Source organism: Mytilus trossulus, chromosome 7 (genome assembly GCF_036588685.1).
Source record: "Mytilus trossulus isolate FHL-02 chromosome 7, PNRI_Mtr1.1.1.hap1, whole genome shotgun sequence".
NCBI classification, from domain to species: Eukaryota; Metazoa; Mollusca; class Bivalvia; order Mytilida; family Mytilidae; genus Mytilus; species Mytilus trossulus.
In genome coordinates, this window is record NC_086379.1 from 62,513,035 (window position 1) to 62,532,867 (window position 19,833).

Genomic DNA, 19,833 nt, shown 5'->3' on the forward strand with positions numbered 1-19,833 from the left:
TGAAAAAATGCAAATTTTGACGATCGAAGTGCGATCGTACAGATCACAGTAAGGTCGTATCACAGACAGGGTGCGGTCTTCAAGATCGTGATAAACGTGGCAAACTTTAAACATGTTTTACTAATAAATCAAAATAATCGTAATGCGGTCTTGTCGAAATCAGGTCATAGTAAAACCGTAGTGAGAGCGCAGTAAGGTCGTGATAAGATCGAAAAGGTTATCATAAACTAGGTTTCAATATTAATTTACAAATATTTTATCATATTCCATCCAAAATAACAGGCAGATTTTTCGAGTTTTAAAAAATCAAGGTGTTGCAATAGTTTTTTCCATGTTTATAGATCATATTCTCACTCGAACTACGAATACATTAATAGAAAAAGTAAATCATATATATATATATATATATATATGTAGCATTTGTTGATTTCATAGAAACACATACATTGATAGTTGGAGAACTTTTTTGTGAACAGCAAAATAATGAGCTGTAAAATTTTGAATCCTATTTTCTACTGTATATTCATGTGTATTATTTAATAGCTGTCCTACTGATTGGTTTAAGGTTGAATCTGATTTCATACAGGGGTGTCTACTCTCTCCAATAGTGTTTAACAATTTTTTAATGACTGTGTCGATAAAGTTAAAAATTGCATAATGGAATGGAAATAAAATTTATGCAAACGATCTTGTATTATTAGAAAGACCTTCAAAATATTAAGACACTTTAAATATGTTATGCTGTAAAAATTATTTTGACGTCTAGAGGACTAAATCTGCACATAAGTCAAATGCCTATTTGTAGAAAATAGTGACAAATATTTGTGTATAAATATGTCTAGTAAATTTGGAGATATATATGCAAAATTCAGGTGTGTTGTTGTGCCTTTTGTAAAAATAAAATGGTTGTTACGAATTTTTTGATTCGACATAAATTGTGTTTTATGAATATTCGAATCAAAATAATGGTATTGTTGATGAGAAACATGTCCTACTGAATTGCAAAGTATATGCATAATTCGTGGCAATTTAATTTAGCAATGTTAGCTCTTTCAATTGCAATTTTGTAATTTGTTTGATGACGATAAACCAACGATGTTCTGCATGCACTGATGAAGGTTTATGCTAAAGATGATGCCAAAATCTGCAACCATGTGTTTACAAAAACAAAAAGTATCTTATAAAATAATTGTGCAGAAACGATTTCATAATCTATGAAAACCTTCTTTTTTATAGTGTTTCATTGCATTTAAATGATATTGTGGTGTCTTTATTGATTTATTGATTTGTTGTTTGCTTTTGATATTGATGATCATTATCAGTTAAAACTCAAGTACAATCGGTGAGGATTTGATAATTTAAATGTAATAAAGTTTTTATTGAAGCTAGTGAGAGTTTAAGACAATATTAATAGAAAAAAAGGCGAAAGATACTATTAAACTGTCCAAAATAAACTGACAAAGACAAGGATAATAAGAAAATAACAGTATACAAATACATAACATAGAAAACTAAAGACAGAACAACATAAACCCCACCAAACACTGAGGTGATCTTAGGTGCTTAGAAAACATGCATCAGTTTGTATTTGAAACAAGTTAGCTCCGTTTTTTTTCTATTTCCGGTTGGAATATTTACCAGTCTGAATCCGACCCACTATACATCGAATCATCTGAAGATATTTCATCAGGATCACACCATCTGTTGTCCGAGTCTGGAACAACTCCGGTGAATTTTATTAATTTTAAACATGCGGCTGGTACCGTACCTATCAGTAAAACTTCCTGATGACTTTCTGCAAATTTATTAAATCTTTCATTAACATCTTTGTCATTTGTCTCGTGGTCTTTCCTCAATTTATTTGTTCTCAAATCAATTATTGATACGTCTACCGGTAAGCTTCCAACGTCGATTTTAGCAATGTCCTTCATACCCCATCTATGTCCACTGTTCAGTTTTAAACTCCTTAACGATTCTGCTTTGTTAAGGGATGAACATGTTGAAATGTACTGAGAAGAATACTCTCTTGTACTTCCAGTTGCAACATGGATAGCAACTTTTTCCTTTTTATCTGGTGATTTTGCTGATAATCCCTGAGTTATATCTTCATCCTCACGAAGTAATCGGTACAAGCTTGCAAACTTTTCCTGATAATCAGAATAAAAATAATGAATTAAACTAAACACATAAAAATCGGCGAAATTAAATCTCGACTATTAAATAACAAAAATAATATGGTAAAGTAGATTTCTTTTACTTGGTAAGGATAAAAATCTTAAAACTATAGATTGATAAACTAGTACTACATTACATACATTATAAGTTTCGATATATTCCGTAATTTTGATTTGGCGAAATATTGAAACAATGCATCGTACCTTTGTACTCTTGTCATTAATTTTTGTTAATATGTTGGGTTTTTTTTGGGCTTTTTTGCGTTTCATTGTGACATATGCAGTGGTTCTGTACTTATACATCCCGTCAAAATGTTATTGACCTACCATAACGGTAAATGTGTGTTTACTTTTTTGTTTGTTTTTAAAGTGATCCAGATAATAAATGTTGACTGCTACACCCCTATTTTTGACATTTTGATCTGTTATCTCTGTTTCTTTTGTTCACACATCGCAGTCAATGTAATGGACTTGTATAGGATTGTCGAACAAATGAAAGAGTTAGATGGCTTTAATTCAACAATTTCCTACACAAAAATGCATGTTCTAAATCAGGAATATGACAGTTGTTGTCCATTTGTTTGATGTGCTTTTTGTCATCTGGTTAGGGACTTTGCGTTTGAAATTTTCCTCGGGGTTCAGTATTTTTGTGAGCTTTTTATTCGTTATTTCATCAAATTATTATGGAATTTAATTCCAGATCCACACTTCATAAACTAGAGACTATTAAGAACATGTGCCGCTAACCCAGGTATATGAAAATCTTTAACGATATTGTCCAACATATACTTCCTTATTTGAAGTTTTTACCTTTTATGTTTGTTTTGTTCACCCATTATTGTTAATGTTACGGAATTTGGTGCGTCTGTCATACAAGTGAAATGTTTAGCGCTATAAAACCAGGTTCAATCCACCATTTTCTACATTTGAAAATGTCTTTACCAAATAAGGAATCTGACAGCTTTTGTTCATTCGGTTGGTGAATTTTTTCATTTGATTTTGCCATGTAATTAAGGACTTCCCGTTTTAAATTTTACCCGGTTCGGTATTTTTTGGATTTTTATTTAAAAGGTTCAACTACATGACCTATTTTCTCCTTACAATCAATCTTTCCATATCAATAGTTTTTGTGTTAGAATTACATATTTTAGTAGGATTACTAAGTTTACAAATATCCATTGATCAAATAACATAGATGTGAACATCTACAAGTCGCCTAACATCCATTAAGTTTGTCGATACATGTGCAAATCAGCACACAAAAACGCTACACAGAAAATCTAAAGATAACCAACACAAACCCAATTTTAAAAACATTTTCTCTGTTTCGAAATACTATAACAAGGAAATGAAAATTTGGAATTCCTATATATGTAAATAAAATGACTTGAAAGTTATGAAAACTTTGGATAGATGAAAGGTGTTCTTCATCCTCAATAGCTTCTACCGATAAGAATTCACATGTTGAAAATTGATCATAATTCTATTAAATTAATTATTTTTTCTGACTTCATTTCTAGAAAAACACATGTTTTAATTACCATCTATCGTGAGTGTATTATCATAGTTTCCGTGCGTCTGAAAAACGTTGTCAACGCAATGTTTTAAAGATCATATTTAGTATAATATTGTTTGCTGTCATGTTTAATTTACTATTTTGTACCTGATGTACTACAACTGATTACTTTGAAACTGATCATTATCGAACTTCTGACTGAATGTGATGTGATTCTCTCAAGTAGCAATGGAGAAAATTATAAATGAAAACAGTTATACTCTCATCTAAATTCGACAACTTACGGACAATAAGATTTAGATGTTGTAAAATAGTTACCGCTTCTCTCCTTTTTACAGGTTGTGGTATATTTTTCTCGTTCTTCTCTTCAGTTTCATCACAGTCAGTTTTGATTTTCTTAGTGACTGGTTCATCTGGTGATGATGATGATGTTGAATTTCTACGTTTTGTTATTGTATTCGCCTCTTCTACTGATTTCTGTAAGTTTGATATTGATAAAAGAACGATAACTCGAAATTTAAAATGAGAAGGGAATCATGTTTTCACTTTGTAACACTATTTTTATTCACAATCCTCTCCAGAAATTATATTGCTAAAAATGATTATTTGTTATATTTATATTCAAATATAAATTATAAATATAATTTGATCTAATCAACTCACCATAAGCTACATCAACTGTGTGATGTAAAGGCAACATTTGACTTTATCTTTTCAAAATTAGTAACCCTCTTTTAATTTCATTAGTTTATTTCTTTGGGAATAATCTTTTTTATTTACATATTCCGAATAACAAGGTTGGAAATTAAAAATTACGTTGAAAACAAACATTCATACGGAAAATCAGCAAACAACACTCAATCAATACAGCATTTGGGTAACTAAAATGACTTTATAACTTTCAATAAGAGCTAAAACTGATACCTGAGCTTGGACCGTCTGTATTTCGATATCTTCAGTGCAAATTGTAGCATTCAATGCTTCCATTCTCTCTAATAATTAGGTCATTAAAGTGTAGTCGTCTAATTTGAATTCTACCTATCAATTACAAATATGTAAAAAAAGTATATTCCTAAAACAAAACGAATATTTCTTTTATAAATAAGTTTTCAAACACTGAAAAGTACTTAGAATAATTAAGTCATATGAAACGAGTGACCGGTGAAAAATAATGTTTATCCAATTCTTACAACGATGCATGTATATATATCATAGCCTAAGTCTTTTGTGCACGATTTTATCATGTCTTACGCAAAATTAGGTAATATTATATAATCGGCGATTTTTGTTTGTTCCTGTCTGTTATGATTTAACAAATATCGAAGCTACTTAATTGCTGTGTTTTTAAGCCATAGTTTACCGATTGTCACATTATAGTAACAATCAATAAAGAACCATGTATATTGATTGCGTGTATAACACGTACAATCAGATAATAGAATTTCAATGACAGATCCATGCGTATTGTGATAACCATTTTTTTTAAGAGGAGGGTTACGCTAATGTCACTTGCATACAGAAAATGTTTCGGCGAATTGCATCCTGGAAGAAAGGAAATAGAAAAGTCAACTTCTTCTAATGGTGGACAAATCAAAGAGTTTTCTAATAAAAAGTTACTTTTATGATGAAAACTATCCATTTAGTTATAAAAAAACATATGCATTATTTGTTTGACTTGCTGTTTCATATGACTTTAAAATTAAAGAAGTTAACACACAACTGTGTCGTATCTTAAAGTAACTGAGAGTAAAAAAAATCTTTTTTCGATATTCTGCAAATAAAATGCACTTTCACTTTCATTTTGTACAGTATGATAGTTCATATTCATTTAAGATATGTATAAACAAGAATATGAAATATAAATCACTAGTTGGTCTTTCAATATCGGCATGAGCATTACCTCTAGTATGTAGAAATAGATCTGATTTTAATCCAGGGAAAATAATCGGGGCGACTTGGGTTATAAGTTTGTTTTTCACTGAGTGCCTGTTTAACTGATAAGTCGAAACACACCTATACTAAGAGCCTATTTCACGAAAAGCTTGAATACATGGTAGGTTAATTATCGTCATATTTTTCCTTACCATGATACATCATTACTTTGATTTGAAAATGTTTATAAGAGTAATAAAACTTGGACATATTTTTAGAATTGTAACAATGACATCTTATTAACCTGGAATGTATTAAACAGTTAAAGGCCAAACCTGTGAACTAGCAATTGATAAGATATATTTTCAGTCTCATTTAAGTTTAAAATCAGACATCAACAGTTTAGATTTATTATATTTTCTAATATTTGTGTGCTTTTCAAATCTTAAATAAAAACAAAAACCATAATGAATAACGTTCTTACCTCAGTATAATCAAAATTATAGAGGTATAACGTAGTTATTAAGCGGATCATCGACGTTGAAAATAAGCACTAATTATATATTATTATTAACTCGACTGAAACAAATTATTCATTATATAATACAACTTATATATCTAGTGTTCGATATACATGTGTTGTATGATTGCAAAACCTGCACGACATTGAAAGATTAAAAAAATATAAAGTGATTTCGGCATGCGTCAATATTTAAATGGAATGTGTTTATTTTCCAAACACACGTCTGAACATAATTTCGAGAATTTTTGGAGATCTATACTACTAAATTTTGAGACCAAACTGTTTTAGCCGGTTTGTCTCTGAGCCGACGATCTTCTGAAGTATTAAATAATAATACATATTTAGTGTATGTAAAAAGTAAAATCACAAAAATACTGAATTCCGAGGAAAACTACATCGGAAAGTCCCTAATGCACTTCATATAGTTCTTGCTTTGATTTGCGTAGCACAGTTCAGTAGCTGGTTACTTACCGTTTTGAAAGTGTTTGCATTGATTTTATGACAACTCGGCTCACGGCAACTAGCCAAACTCAAACAGTATCACTACTTATCACAACTTACATCACTTTATCAAATGTTCACCATTGAAACAAGAAATATAACAAACTCGAAGAATTGTGTTAAATCACTAAATTGTTTTCTTTTTCTGTGAGTAAATTCCTCCTTTCTTGGAGCAACCGTGTCACACAGAGACATACTTACATCACTTGAACAAAAATATAACAAACTCGCACAACTGAAGAAATGTGAAACGGTTATTTAATAACGGTCATGGCATCCGTAAAATTTACGAAGGGATGATTTCAACTCCACCATTTGGATGTCTTGGTCAAATAGCTTCCTTGTGAGCAAGCCCGGGAATATCGAATAGGGAGATTTACTCCATATGCAGATGTTGTGGAATGTTACTTCATTGAAATGGAAAAATCACAATTTAGAAGCTGAAATCATCTCTTTTGTCGTAAAGTTTGTTTTCATCTCTGTCAGTTCTGTTTTTTTTTTCTGACTGTAGTATTCCTGTCACGCAATGTGTTTTTAACATTGAAATAAAAGCAGGAGGTTTGACTATTCATACACAAAATCTTCTTTTTGTCAACATTAAAACCGTTTTAAAGCGTACGGAAATTGTAAATACGTCTAGTTTTTATGTTTGACATCGTGAGTATACATATGCAGTCACATTGTTTAGATGCCAAAAACAAGGCAACAGTTGAGGAGCAATTTTATCTCTGTCATTTAAAGCCACAATGTTTATTTCAATGGTATGTATTTTAATATACTGCGTTAGAATGGAGATAACTGTATTGTATTTTAAGCTTGGTTATCGTAAAATTTGATTTTACTGTCGCAAACTTAATTACGACATTAAACTATACGTTTTACGAAGGCCAAACTTATAAACTTATATGAACTGTGCGTGAACTGTGCGTCACACGAATGTATCAACGCCACAAAAAGTGAAGTTATAGATACATTTCTATTCATTTGAATTAAAAATCGGGATTAAGCGTTTATTATATTATGCGACAGTATTATTTGGTCTAAAACTATAGGTTCCCTTGTCTTGTCTTTACGCAATTTGTACTTATCTCCCATGTCTATGAATTTTGAACTTAAAAACATGTATTTCAGTGATATGTTGAAAGACATCTCAGTTCTGTAACTTTATTTGAATTTTTGAACTAAGGTGCACGAAGTTTCTAATAATAAACAAGATAACGGGCGTACATGTTGAACCTGGGGTTTCGACTAATCAAGAGTAGCCCTACTCTAAATTCTGAATGCCATGTTTTCTTCATTAAATGGACACGCCCATAAAATCTAATGGTTTATTGTAACCTATAGCATGTTTTCACCTTGGTCAGTCATGGTGGTGAAAAAAATACTTTTGCTGTTGAAAGTTGAAAAGAGAAGCGAGCTCAGCCACATCAGGTGGATAGTTGTCTCATTGGCAATCATTCAATATCCTGTTTTAAAAATTAGCATTAATTACCTTCTACTAAGGATTGTTTTATCTTTAATGTTGATTAACTATGTAAAATGATGCACCAGAAAACATATAAATTCTTTGATTTTTGTGTGTTTATGTATTGAGATATTTTTATGTTTAAATGTTAATGTCTGAAATTGAACGAAAAACAAGTATATAGCACAACAATAAACGACAACCACTAAGTTCCACCCTCCTCACTTGGGATAGGCATGCATACGCATACAGAATGTGACAGGTTTAAAACGTTAGCGGAATCCTAACCCTCCAATAATCTGGGACAGTGGTGTAACAGTAAAACATAAGAACGAACTATATTAATCAGTTGAAAGAGGTCGAAAATTTTAATAGCACTATCACTTTTCCTCTAACAGAATTAAAAAAAAAACCAATTCCTTTGTATATCTTTTATTAAGGGAGAGCAAAAAATAAAACTAACAGTCATTCTCAGATTTTCAAGTTTGTTTCCCTTCTGTGGACGCTTTACAAGTTTTCTCTTCGATGAATATGTGGAAAAGATAACATACAGGGCACAACAAATACCATTACCACAAAATCGAAATGAAAATCAGATTGCATATTTTATATGTATTTTACACTCATTACTTTTGTTCAAAATTTGAATAAAGGAATACACTTCCTATTTATCCAACACCCCTAGGCTAGAGACACATTAATGACATTATCTATATTTTAAAAAGTCAATTGATAAAGTGAAATACATTTTGTTTAAGGTAGGTTGATGGTATACCACCATCTTGGATTGTACAATCCCAGTACAAAATCGGTCTAGTTATTTGCCCAAATCAGCAAATTTGGAAACAGATTCGCAATTTTATGGTAAGACTGTTTATTTGTATAAAGAAAACTTGTTAATTCAGTGTATTATTCAAAATATTTTAACAAATATCAACCCTTTTGGTTTTTAAAATATTTTTTTGCAAATGAACCATTTAAGGGTAAATAACTCTTTTAGTACAAAATTTATACTAGGCTAATAGGGATTTTTTTTTATTTTTACTTGCGGCAAGACAACAAGTTCGGTGACACCATGTTTTCTTTTTATTTTCTCAAAGCATATTACGAAACCTATCGTATCCTTTTGTTCCCTAGCATGCAAATGAAGAATTGTGACCAAATTTACTTTTTTTTTTCTATTTTTGAAAATTGCGAAAGCATGCTTTGTAATGAACATTTTTCATCTACTAAGTTTTATTTCAGTATTCCTTCAATCCTTTCTGCTCTTCTAATTAGTTTAATCCTGAAAAAATCGTTGTTATGTCATATGAAGAAGTATATAAGATTAAGTTACCTTTAAAAAGTTATCGCCATGTTGAACCATAATAATTATAGTTGAACTTTATAATAATTAAACTCCATTGATTGCGTTAACTTGAATTTTTATACACAGAACTGCATATCTTTACTGGTTTTCTTTGTTTTTAAAATATAATAAATAATTTGTGTTTAAAACTAAAAAAAAAATTGCAACGATCTATTAACCCAAACGCAATAAGAACTTTTATTAAAGCTAGTGAGTGTTTTTAACAACATTATATGCACTATTTGGAAAACGTACGACGATGAAAATTATCAACGAACTTGACTGGATATACAGCCCTTAAACAGTCGGTGTAGAAATCATGAATCGTTTTGGTAGAAATTAAATGTTACCTCTATGTTTTTTTGCGGATTACATCACACATTAGTTCTTGTCTGAACTTTATCAGTCTGAATCTGAACTTGAAATATTTGAATCCATCCCTGCACACTCCAAAGGATCAAAAAGTATGTCATCAGAATCACTTGTGTCTGAATTTGGAACATTTCCGGTGAATGCTATCAATTTTAAACATGATGCTGGTACTGTACCCACCAGTAAAACTTCCTGGTGACTATCTGCAAATTTGTGGAATTTTTCATTCACCTTTCTGTCACATGATTCATGAATATCTCCCAACACCCTTATTCTCAAATCAATTATTTCTACATCTTCTGGTAAACTACCAACGTCGATTTCAGCAATGTCCTTCATACCCCATTTATATCTACTTTTCAGCTATAAACTCCTAAATGACTCTGCTTTGTAAAGTGATGAACATGTTGAAATATACTGAGACGAATAATCTTGTGCACTTCCAGTTGCAACATGAGTAGCAACTTCTTCCGTTGCATCTGGTGATTTAGCTGATAATCTCTCACTTATACCTTCCTTCTCATTTAGTAACCTGTACAAGTGTGCAAACTTTTCCTGATAATCAGAACAAAAAGCGAAGTTAAGGATAATACGTAAATAGGCAAATTTAAATCTTTGACTAATAAAAAAAGATAAGACAAGATAGATTGTTTTCTTGTTATGCAAATGGCATTTTGAACTATGGGATATTGATATATAACACTGTCATACTTCAGGTAGACAGTAACTGCTGAATTAGGCAAAGGCACTTGACAAAAAAAACAAGTCCTGTGATAAGTAACATTTTGTAATGCCATAAACGAGGATGTGATCGGCTGCAGCAAATGAACAATACTATGCATAATCGTCTGTGACATGTATGTGCCAAAATGATTCATAATGTCAACCTACATAATACTGTGTAACTACATATATTAAATAGAGAAGCATTGTTTTAATTTCTTTCCTTAACAACCCTCTATCAAGGAAATCGAGAAATGACACACAAGTAAGATCGTTTCCTTTCCGAAGGATTTTCAATCCAAGACATACATTACTTTAGACGTATTTGGCAACTACTATTTGAAATTTTTGTTGTATTTTATGCTTTTGAACTTTTAATTTGTGGTTGACAAAGAAGTCTTTTGCGGACGAAACAGGCGTCTGGTGTACCAAATTATCAGCCGGAGCTATTTTGTTATACTCAATTCAGAAATATAAGTTTTGTATTCGTCTATGTTTGTTATGGTAAGGTACATTAACATAATTTCAAAATATTACCACGGAGATAAGACGAAATACCTATTTTTTCAACAAACATACTGACAATTAATTAAAAAAAAACCCAAATAATAAACGTCGACATGTATTGAGGAAACTTATACTTTCAACTTCCGCAATTCCTACAAATGATAATTAACTTGTTAAAAATCATCATCATTTTGCAAAGTTCATACTATTATCTCATATAAATGATATTTTTTTATTGTCCCGCGATTATGTTATACTTGATAGTAATTTGTGTGATTGAACATTTGTTTTTATCGTAGATCATAGCAGTGAAAACACGTTATAACCAATAGTCTAGCTTTTGGGCAAATATCAAGTCATTCTGTTATATAGTACCTTTGAAACTTTTGACGAAAATACTAGCCGATAGACAGACAAGGTAAAAGCAATATATTTTCACTTCTAGTTTTGGATATGGTTTTCAATAAAAGTAACAGTAATATAACGATGTTCAAAAGTCATAAAATGATTGAAAGAAAACAAATCCGGATTACAAACTAAAACTGAGAGAAACACATTAACTATACGAGGAAAACAACGAAACAATAGAAACAATGAAGTGAAAACAAAAAACAAACGACAATGCAACATGCATAGAAACGAACAACTAAATAACAACTGCCATGTTCCTGACTTGGAACAGGACATTTTAAGAAAAAATGTTGGGTTGAATATGGTTTTGTGGCTATCTAAACGTCGACCTTTATGCTAATGTTACATAAATCGCTGAAATGACAACATTAAATGGAGAGAATACAGGACAAATAAATGAACAAATTAGAAATTACCGCTTCTATTCTCCTCTTCACAGGTTTTGGTGTACTATTCTGTACCTTATCTCCATCAGTTTCAAATTTGTAACAGTCTGTTTTAATTTTCTTTATTACTGGTTCATCTGCCGGGGATGGCGAAGTTGAATTTCTACGCTTTCCTAAATTAATTGTCTCTACTATTTTCTGAAATGTTAATGTTTAAGAACGATGACTCGAAATTGAAATAGTTAAAGTAATATGAAACTTTTTTTGAAATTTTATGATTATCGAAATTATTGAACTAATGCATTCATATATACTTTACTTAGTCTTGCATGCGTTTGTTTTTTTTATATTGATTACCAAACTAAAACGTTTTATCGACAAATAATATTTCATTCAGTGTTTGATGACCGTAAGCTAATAATTTCGAGGGTATTTACGAGGTTTACCGAATCCTGACGTTGATGTTTTCGATGTGTTTCCATTTGTTAATTAAAGAGGAAATAAAATAAAATACAATAAATAAAATAATGAGGAATTCGGATTTTGCCAGTGATGTGCTTGCGGCTTTCAAGCAAGCAACATTCAATCATCCAATCATACTTTGTCGAAAACAAAAATAACTTTCAAAAGGCGCTACAAATGTTACCTCATCTTGTTTCTTCTGTATTTCTGCATCTTCAGCAGAAATTGTTGCTATAGTTGCGTCTATTCCCTCTAGTTTTTAAATGATTCCCTAAGCGCTACAGACTTTAATAATTCCTCCTATCAATTAAATTTTTTTAGAAAGATATGTGAATATAGAAAAAAACACCTTTTTTTTTAATTTAAAAGTTATAAATAATTTCTTAAATACATGTTTATGTTGAATAATAACGATTGTTTTAAGAAAAGTACCTACATGTACATGTACGGTATAACAATAAAAGGGCTAACATTTTTTTTTCGTTTTTAAAAGCAACATAGAATACAAAATCCTTTTCTGTGCCATCATTATAGGTTAGACGTCATCCCCAGTCTTAATACGAGACTTGATATAAGGACAAAAACCGAGGCTGTTTTTCAAATCTCATTTAGCAGTCATATACTTCAGGTTTTAGATTCCAATCAAGTAGAACTTTAAACTCATACCTAGTATTCCTCACACGTCACGATTCGGAGATATTGTTATGTTCTCAGTTTGTCCGTTGATTCGTAACACAATAGTACTCATAGTCCTCCTAAAACAAAATCTTGCATGCATGATAGGTTTTACTGTCGTCATATTCTCCTTACCGTGCTATATCACCATTTAAGTTTGAACATATTTATTAATAGTGGATTGGTAAACAAGTTTTGCAAGTTATATTAATCCCTCTCCACTTTGCGGGTGCGAGTGCTGCCTTGTAGCGGAATTAGCCTGTTTTTTTTAAAAAATCTACAAGGGTATAATTAACGTAATTGAAGATTTCCTTTCAAAATGGTATACTTTTTTGTGTACTATTGTTTGTTTATGGTCTTTATATTTTTAAGCCCTGGCGTTATTTTCGACATAAGTTTGAACGTCCCTCTGGCATCTTTTGTCTCTTTAAAAGTCTTTTCCAGAAGTAATAGAACTTTTTTTTAGGATTGAAACAATGACACCTTGTTAACCTGGAAAAAGTTGAAGAACGCACTTATGTAAATGAAAAGATACATTCAATATCCTATAAGTGTTTTATATGAGACACCAACAGCTTGAAACTATTAGATTTCGTGATACTTGTATACTCTAGAATGCTAGAATGAATAACGTTCTTACCTTATTACAATTTAAATCATAAGGGTACAACGCAGTTATTCAGCGGTTCAGAGACGTCGTGAAAACATACAATATAATGTATGTTTTCTCGTCCTAGTTTTATGAAACTCATACACAATAATATGAACCAAATTTCTCAGACAGAGTTCGAAATTAGGAATGAGTCCCTCGCCGTTCTAGAGTTTTGCACCTTTACAACTTGGTTTCCGCACTTTAACTTAAGTTTTTCTGATCTAAATTTCATGAAACGCATACACAATACACAAATTGCAAACGGAGATTAAATTTTGGCAGAATTTCATTAACGGTTTGAGGGTAATGCTCCTTTATTTCTAGAAAAAATGCAACGTTTTCAGTTTCCGCACTGTAACTTTTTTTGTAAACTCATACACAATTACAGTTTGAATTCTTCGAACTTTGATTTGGTTTAGGTATTCTCCTTTACAGCCTTTACAGAGACATTCCTTTCCACAGAGAAGTTCTTCTTTTACTCTTTTTAATCATTTGTGTTGACATTTTTTTTTTATTTATTAAAAACTAAACCGCTAGCATACAATTCCCTCCGCACTTTTCTGAATATTCAAATGATTGCTTAGAACTGTCTAATGAACACATCAAATTCTTCTTTTTGAATGTCTATCACTTAAATAGTTATCTCATTTGTAATAATTTCAAAGCTCCTTTTTTAAAAGCATTTACTACCTTCACTTTCTGCTATATAAATATGGCTTTCACTAAAATGTTGAGAAATTATCAATCTCTTTGCACTATAATTTGTTTTTCTATTCTTTCTTTCAAAGTTATTTCACAACTTTTTTGTAACTTTTAATGACTTCCTAAATTTAGAGCTGTATTTATTTTTCGGCACATTCTCACGTTGATGTATGTAAGATTCCATCTAATGGTGTCTTTCAGTAATGTGTGTCGTTGAACTGTTGTTTTATTGACTTATTCGAAACATCGTCTTTACAAAAACATATGCATCAAACTTAATAAAGTCCCTTTAAGGAACTTTTTACATCAGGAAACTATGAGAAAAACCATACTGTTTAGTCCGCTAAAAACTATCATAATATTTTTGGCACGCATTTGATGTTGACTTATATTTCTTCTTTTTCCCCCCAAAGTATTCGAAATTACGCATACATACATCCAGACGCTATATAAGGCAATAGTAGTTCAAACATCAAATGATATTGTTAGTCTAGGGGATGGGAACTTTATTTAGTTAAAATACAATAGAAATATTTTTTTAATGTTCTCCTAGACAGTATTCTACAACAAATTTTCATTGTGTTTTTTTTGTGTCGGGAAGTATAAGTACCCGGCCACGTCCACTTGTATTTTTTGTCTATCTGATGAGTACTTATTTGTATAGTTCGTTCTTATTTTGTACTGTTATACCACTGTCCCAGGTTAGAGGGAGGGTTGGGATCCCGCTAACATGTTTAACCCCGCCACTTTATTTATGTATGTGCCTATCCAACAGCCTGTAATTCAGTGGTTGTCGTTTGTTTATGTGTTACATATTTGGTTTTCGTTCCTTTTTTTCATAAATAAGGCCGTTAGTTTTCTCGTTTGAATTGTTTTACATTGTCTTATCGGGGCCCTTTATAGCTGAATATGCGGTATGGGCTTTGCTCATTGTTGAAGGCCGTACGGTGACGTATAGTTGTTAATGTTTGTGTCATTTAGGTCTTTTGTGGATAGTTGCCTTATTGGCAATCATACCACATCTTCTGTTTTATATTATCAAAGAGTTTTTTTATTCATTGTGACTATTTCAAATAAATGTTTGTATAAATATCATGTATAAACATTGCGGAACAAATATTCTGTAGAACACAAACTTAAATTTACTATATATATAAAAGCATGGTATGTTGACTCGAAAACTAAGTGGGACAGTAGGTTAAATGGTTCTTGTTGTTATTTAAATCAGTAATCTGTGTTCGTGTTTTATAAAAAAAAATAACACTTTGTTTTACTTAACATGTTTCATGATAGCGGATAGATTTCTAGCGTCGTAGCTATAATCCGGACCCATTTTCACGAGGTGACAAACCGTATTGGACTTTTTATTGGGTTTTTACTAACATGAGCATCAGGATCTGCTTACTCTTCCATAGCACCTACGATGACCAATGTTTTTAGGGCTTCGTGTTGATTAGTCGTTAGTTTTGTGTTTTGTGTACTATTGTTTGTCTTTTTTTATATTCTAATTATGACCTTTTTTAGATTATTTTAGATGTATGTGTTTGGATGTCCCTCTGGTATCTTCCATTCCTCCTTTAAATCTACTATTAAGGCCATAAATCTTCAAAACAAAAAAAACCATTTGAATGTTCCATCTACCAAATTTGCTTCCCTGCGCGCACTGGTGAAGTTACATCGATATGTGATGTATATAATAACATTACATGTATATTTCAGAAGAATCCATTGTTTTGATTGGATAACAACGCTTTTGCGTCATACTTATAAATTCACCTTAATATCCCAAATAATGCACCGTTTTAAAGAAATGAATGCTGAATATATCGATTTGTCATGATGATTCCAAAAAAATGAAATTATAAGTATTGAATGCTTTTTTTTTTAGCAATTTCATAGGGTTGTAAAAGCGTTGACCGTGTGAACATCTTATTTATTGCACAAGTTTATCGAAACAATCCTCGATATATTATTAAATATTTTAGTAAAAAATCATAGATTTTATATTTATTTATCCGTCTCCATTTGAAATGTATGACATATGTTAGAGAATATGAAATTTCGAGATCCGCACTTTATATTATAGGTTTTACTGATAAAAGAATTAAAATTATTTACACAAAGTTTCCGTATAGAAAAAGATAAGTTATTGTCCGTGTGATAATGGTTGTTCTTGGTGATCGATGAACAACTGCATAACTTTACTGATACTCTTTTTAGTTTTTAATAATCTTCATGTTATAATTATATTCCGTTGCTATTTTTGAAGAAACTCTCTTTGTCTTATTAATGTTTATTAATGTTTACTTGCATATTTCAGATTTGAATTATAAAGTGTCTTGTGTGTTTTGCATTATCCTTTCATCCTACTTGGAATTAGAACCAATCTGCATCTGAATCTGGATTTGAATTGTATGAATCATAGTCAAACCCACAACCATCAGAATCACTACAACTGTTGTCTGAGTCTGGAACAACTCCGGTGAATTCATGTAATTTTAAACATGATGCTGGTACTGTACCTTTTAGTAAAACTTCCTGGTGACTTTCTGCAAATTTGTGAAAATTTTCATTTATCTCTTTGTCAGATATTTCGTATTTTCTTCTCAACATCCGTGTTCGCAAATCAATTATTTCTACATCATCTGGTAACATACCAACGTCGATTTCTGCAATGTGCTTCATACCCCATTTATATCCACTGTTCAGTTTCAAATTCCTTAACGATTCTGCTTTGTTAAGTGACGCACATGTTGAAATATACTGAGAGGTACGACCTTTTTTGCTTCCAGTTGCAACATGGGTAGCCACATCTTGTTCCGCGCCTGGTGATTTTGCTGTTAATCCCTTAGTTATATCTTCATTCTCATGAAGTAATCGGTACAACTTCGGAAAATTTGCCTGATAATTAGAACACAAAATAAAAATCAAGTTTAAACCTCGACTGAATGAAAATTACTGATTACATTTGTTTAACATTGTGGCGGAATTCGCCTTTTAATTGTTTTTTTTTTATATATAACACTCTCATACATTTTTCACAGAAACAAACGGATACAAGGAACACTGAATTCCTTGTTAGAAACATTATACTATCTCTCTACAAGCCGTCATTTTCATAATTATTATTTGCAAAACAATAGGAATGTGGACGGTTTGCAAATAAGAAAAACTATTCATTGGCGGCATTTTGTCCAATGTTGTGGTTGTCCTTCTGATGTTTTAACAACTCACCTCTTACAAAATGTAGTTTATTAATTTTGTATTTACATCGCGTCATAATAGATCAAATGCAATCGTTTAATGATTTTGATAATATATCTTTTGATTGAGTGAATCCGTTTTAATTGATAATTTATTTGTGTGTCTTTCTATGATGTTATGTTACACTATTGTTTCGGGTAAGGGTGAAGGTTGGAACCTCAAAGACGCTAGATGTTATCATCCGAAAAAATACATATATAAGTGTTTATTTAAACATGGTAAAAACAAATGTACCGCTTCTTTTCTTTTTTTCATAGGTTGTGGTATGTTTTCATCGTCATTCTCTTCCTCATTTTTAGATTTATCCTCTTTCTCATTTTTAGGTTCATTCTCTTCCTCATTTTCAGGTTCATCACAGTCTGTTTTGATTTTCTTAATGACTGGTTCATCTGTCAGTGATGGTGAGGTAGAGTTTCTACGCTTTCCTAATGTATTCGTCTCTACAATTTTCTGAAAATTAGATATTGATTAAAGAACGATAACTGGAAATACAAAATATAAAGTTAATGCAGATTTCACTTTGGAACGTGTTCATTTATAATGAAAATGTTCCCGTATTTAAAATGCGTCATGTATCCTCCCCAGAAGTAACATTGCTATAAACTAATTATTGTTTTTTTTTATAATTGACAGTATTATCTAAGATTAAATTAACATATTTGAAGCTGCATTAACTCGCCTTTAAAAGCAAAACGTGACACGGAAATATTAACTTTTTGTGTTCATTAATTTTGGGTTAACCTTTATCCAATATCAAGTTTAATCTTAAATAAATCTATTCCCTGTATAAAAAGCAACAATTAATCAATTAACTAATCAATCCAATCATACTGATTACGAACAAAGTAAATGGTTTTCAATGAACTTTAAAAACGTTACCTCTGCTGGGTTCTTCTCAGATCCGTTTTCTTCATTTCCGTTTTTTATAACACTTAGGTCCATCCCTTCTATTCTTTGTTTATTCCATAAGTTTTGTGGTCAATTTTAAATTCGCCTACTAATTATAAAAAGGAAAATATATGATTTAGTCTAACAAATGACATTTTTGTCTATCAAAACATCTTTATATGAACATAGTTGTAACAAAAACGTTCTTACCTCATTATAAACAAAAAAGAACTGATAACACAATTATGTCGTCTCTAATAACAACACACAAAACAAAAATTATTTTGCAATATTCTGAAAATAAAATGCACTTTCACTTTCATTTTTGAGAAAAAATATTTTTATTCAATATTTTGTCATGTCATGTGTTAATCTGCCGGTTATATACTTCCCGTTTTAAAATCCAGTTAAGGATGTTCGCTGCTCAGTTTCAAAATAAATAACTTTTCATAAAACTAGTTTTTATTGATAGGGAATAAATTGAGGAATCCAAAAAGCAAAAAAAAATAAGGGGTCAATGTGCTTGTTTTCGAGTTATTAGCCATTGTAATTTTGGCGGGAAAATGTAGATTTTTCATACCTTTATCATTGACCAGTTAAAATTCTCAAAAACTATTAGAATATAAATAAAATTGTATAAGACTTTTACAAATGACTTATAATTATACACGTAAAAGATTTATAAACAGAAAAATGGGGGTTAATGGGATTTTTTTTAAGGCATTCAAATGGTTAAAACCTGAGGATTCCGAAAATCTGATAAAAATTCCAAAATATGACAAGCAGACATCCTTAAGTAGAACACAATACTGATATTCTATCCGTTATTGTATAATGTGATGAACAAACCAATATTCAAATGAATTGGTATGCAGGCATTAATATATATAAAAAATAATTACTTTTAGAAAGCTTTTTTCATACTATTTATACAGTGTTTACTACATCCATTGCATTTGTTCTGTTTGATGCTCTTGTTTGATCTTTGTTTTATTTAGAAAAAAAAATCTGAATAAGCTTTCCAAAACTATGATACTTGTAGATGGGTACTTTGCGTCTGTTATCTTCATGTCAGATTATTTTGTGTTTTTTGTGCTATTATGTGAGTAGAGAAATTTACAACTGAATTTAAAAAAATTATGATGTTGCATTGTCGCAGGTAAAATGATGGATGCATTGTGTGCCCTTTCTTTTGTTAGGCTTATGTGATTTGGTATATTTGTTAGTTTCTGAGTTTTACGTGGTGTCAATTTTACTGCATGAGTTGGATTATTTTAAGGCCGGTCGAAACCTGCCTTCATGTGCATGATTATCATCTTTATTTAAATATATATATAGTGGATTGGGAAACAAGTTTTGCAATTTATATTTATCCCTTTCCACTCTGGAAAT

The 19,833-nt window shown here is 30.9% G+C and overlaps 2 protein-coding genes and 1 long non-coding RNA gene across 3 annotated transcripts; all 3 read right to left on the bottom strand.

Moving 5' to 3' along the window:
* Positions 1 to 1,634: 1,634 nt before the first annotated feature.
* Positions 1,635 to 3,353, bottom strand: LOC134726588 (uncharacterized). The gene is made up of 2 exons (XM_063590997.1): positions 3,276 to 3,353; positions 1,635 to 2,147 (listed from the first exon to the last, which is right to left on the bottom strand). The coding sequence occupies exons 1-2, from the start codon at positions 3,351 to 3,353 to the stop codon at positions 1,635 to 1,637; spliced, it is 591 nt and encodes a 196-aa protein (XP_063447067.1).
* Positions 3,354 to 9,753: 6,400 nt separating this feature from the next.
* On the bottom strand, positions 9,754 to 12,554 carry LOC134725502 (uncharacterized). Its single transcript, XR_010108564.1, has 3 exons — positions 12,445 to 12,554; positions 11,829 to 11,996; positions 9,754 to 10,326 (listed from the first exon to the last, which is right to left on the bottom strand). It is a non-coding gene; the product is annotated as an uncharacterized LOC134725502 (long non-coding RNA).
* A 3,812-nt stretch (positions 12,555 to 16,366) lies between these two features.
* LOC134725503 (uncharacterized) lies at positions 16,367 to 18,783 on the bottom strand. Its single transcript, XM_063589373.1, has 4 exons — positions 18,652 to 18,783; positions 18,433 to 18,550; positions 17,788 to 18,003; positions 16,367 to 17,190 (listed from the first exon to the last, which is right to left on the bottom strand). Exons 2-4 carry the CDS (start codon positions 18,493 to 18,495, stop codon positions 16,666 to 16,668), a joined length of 804 nt encoding a protein of 267 aa, XP_063445443.1. The 5' UTR covers positions 18,496 to 18,550; positions 18,652 to 18,783; the 3' UTR covers positions 16,367 to 16,665.
* Between the last annotated feature and the right edge of the window lie 1,050 nt (positions 18,784 to 19,833).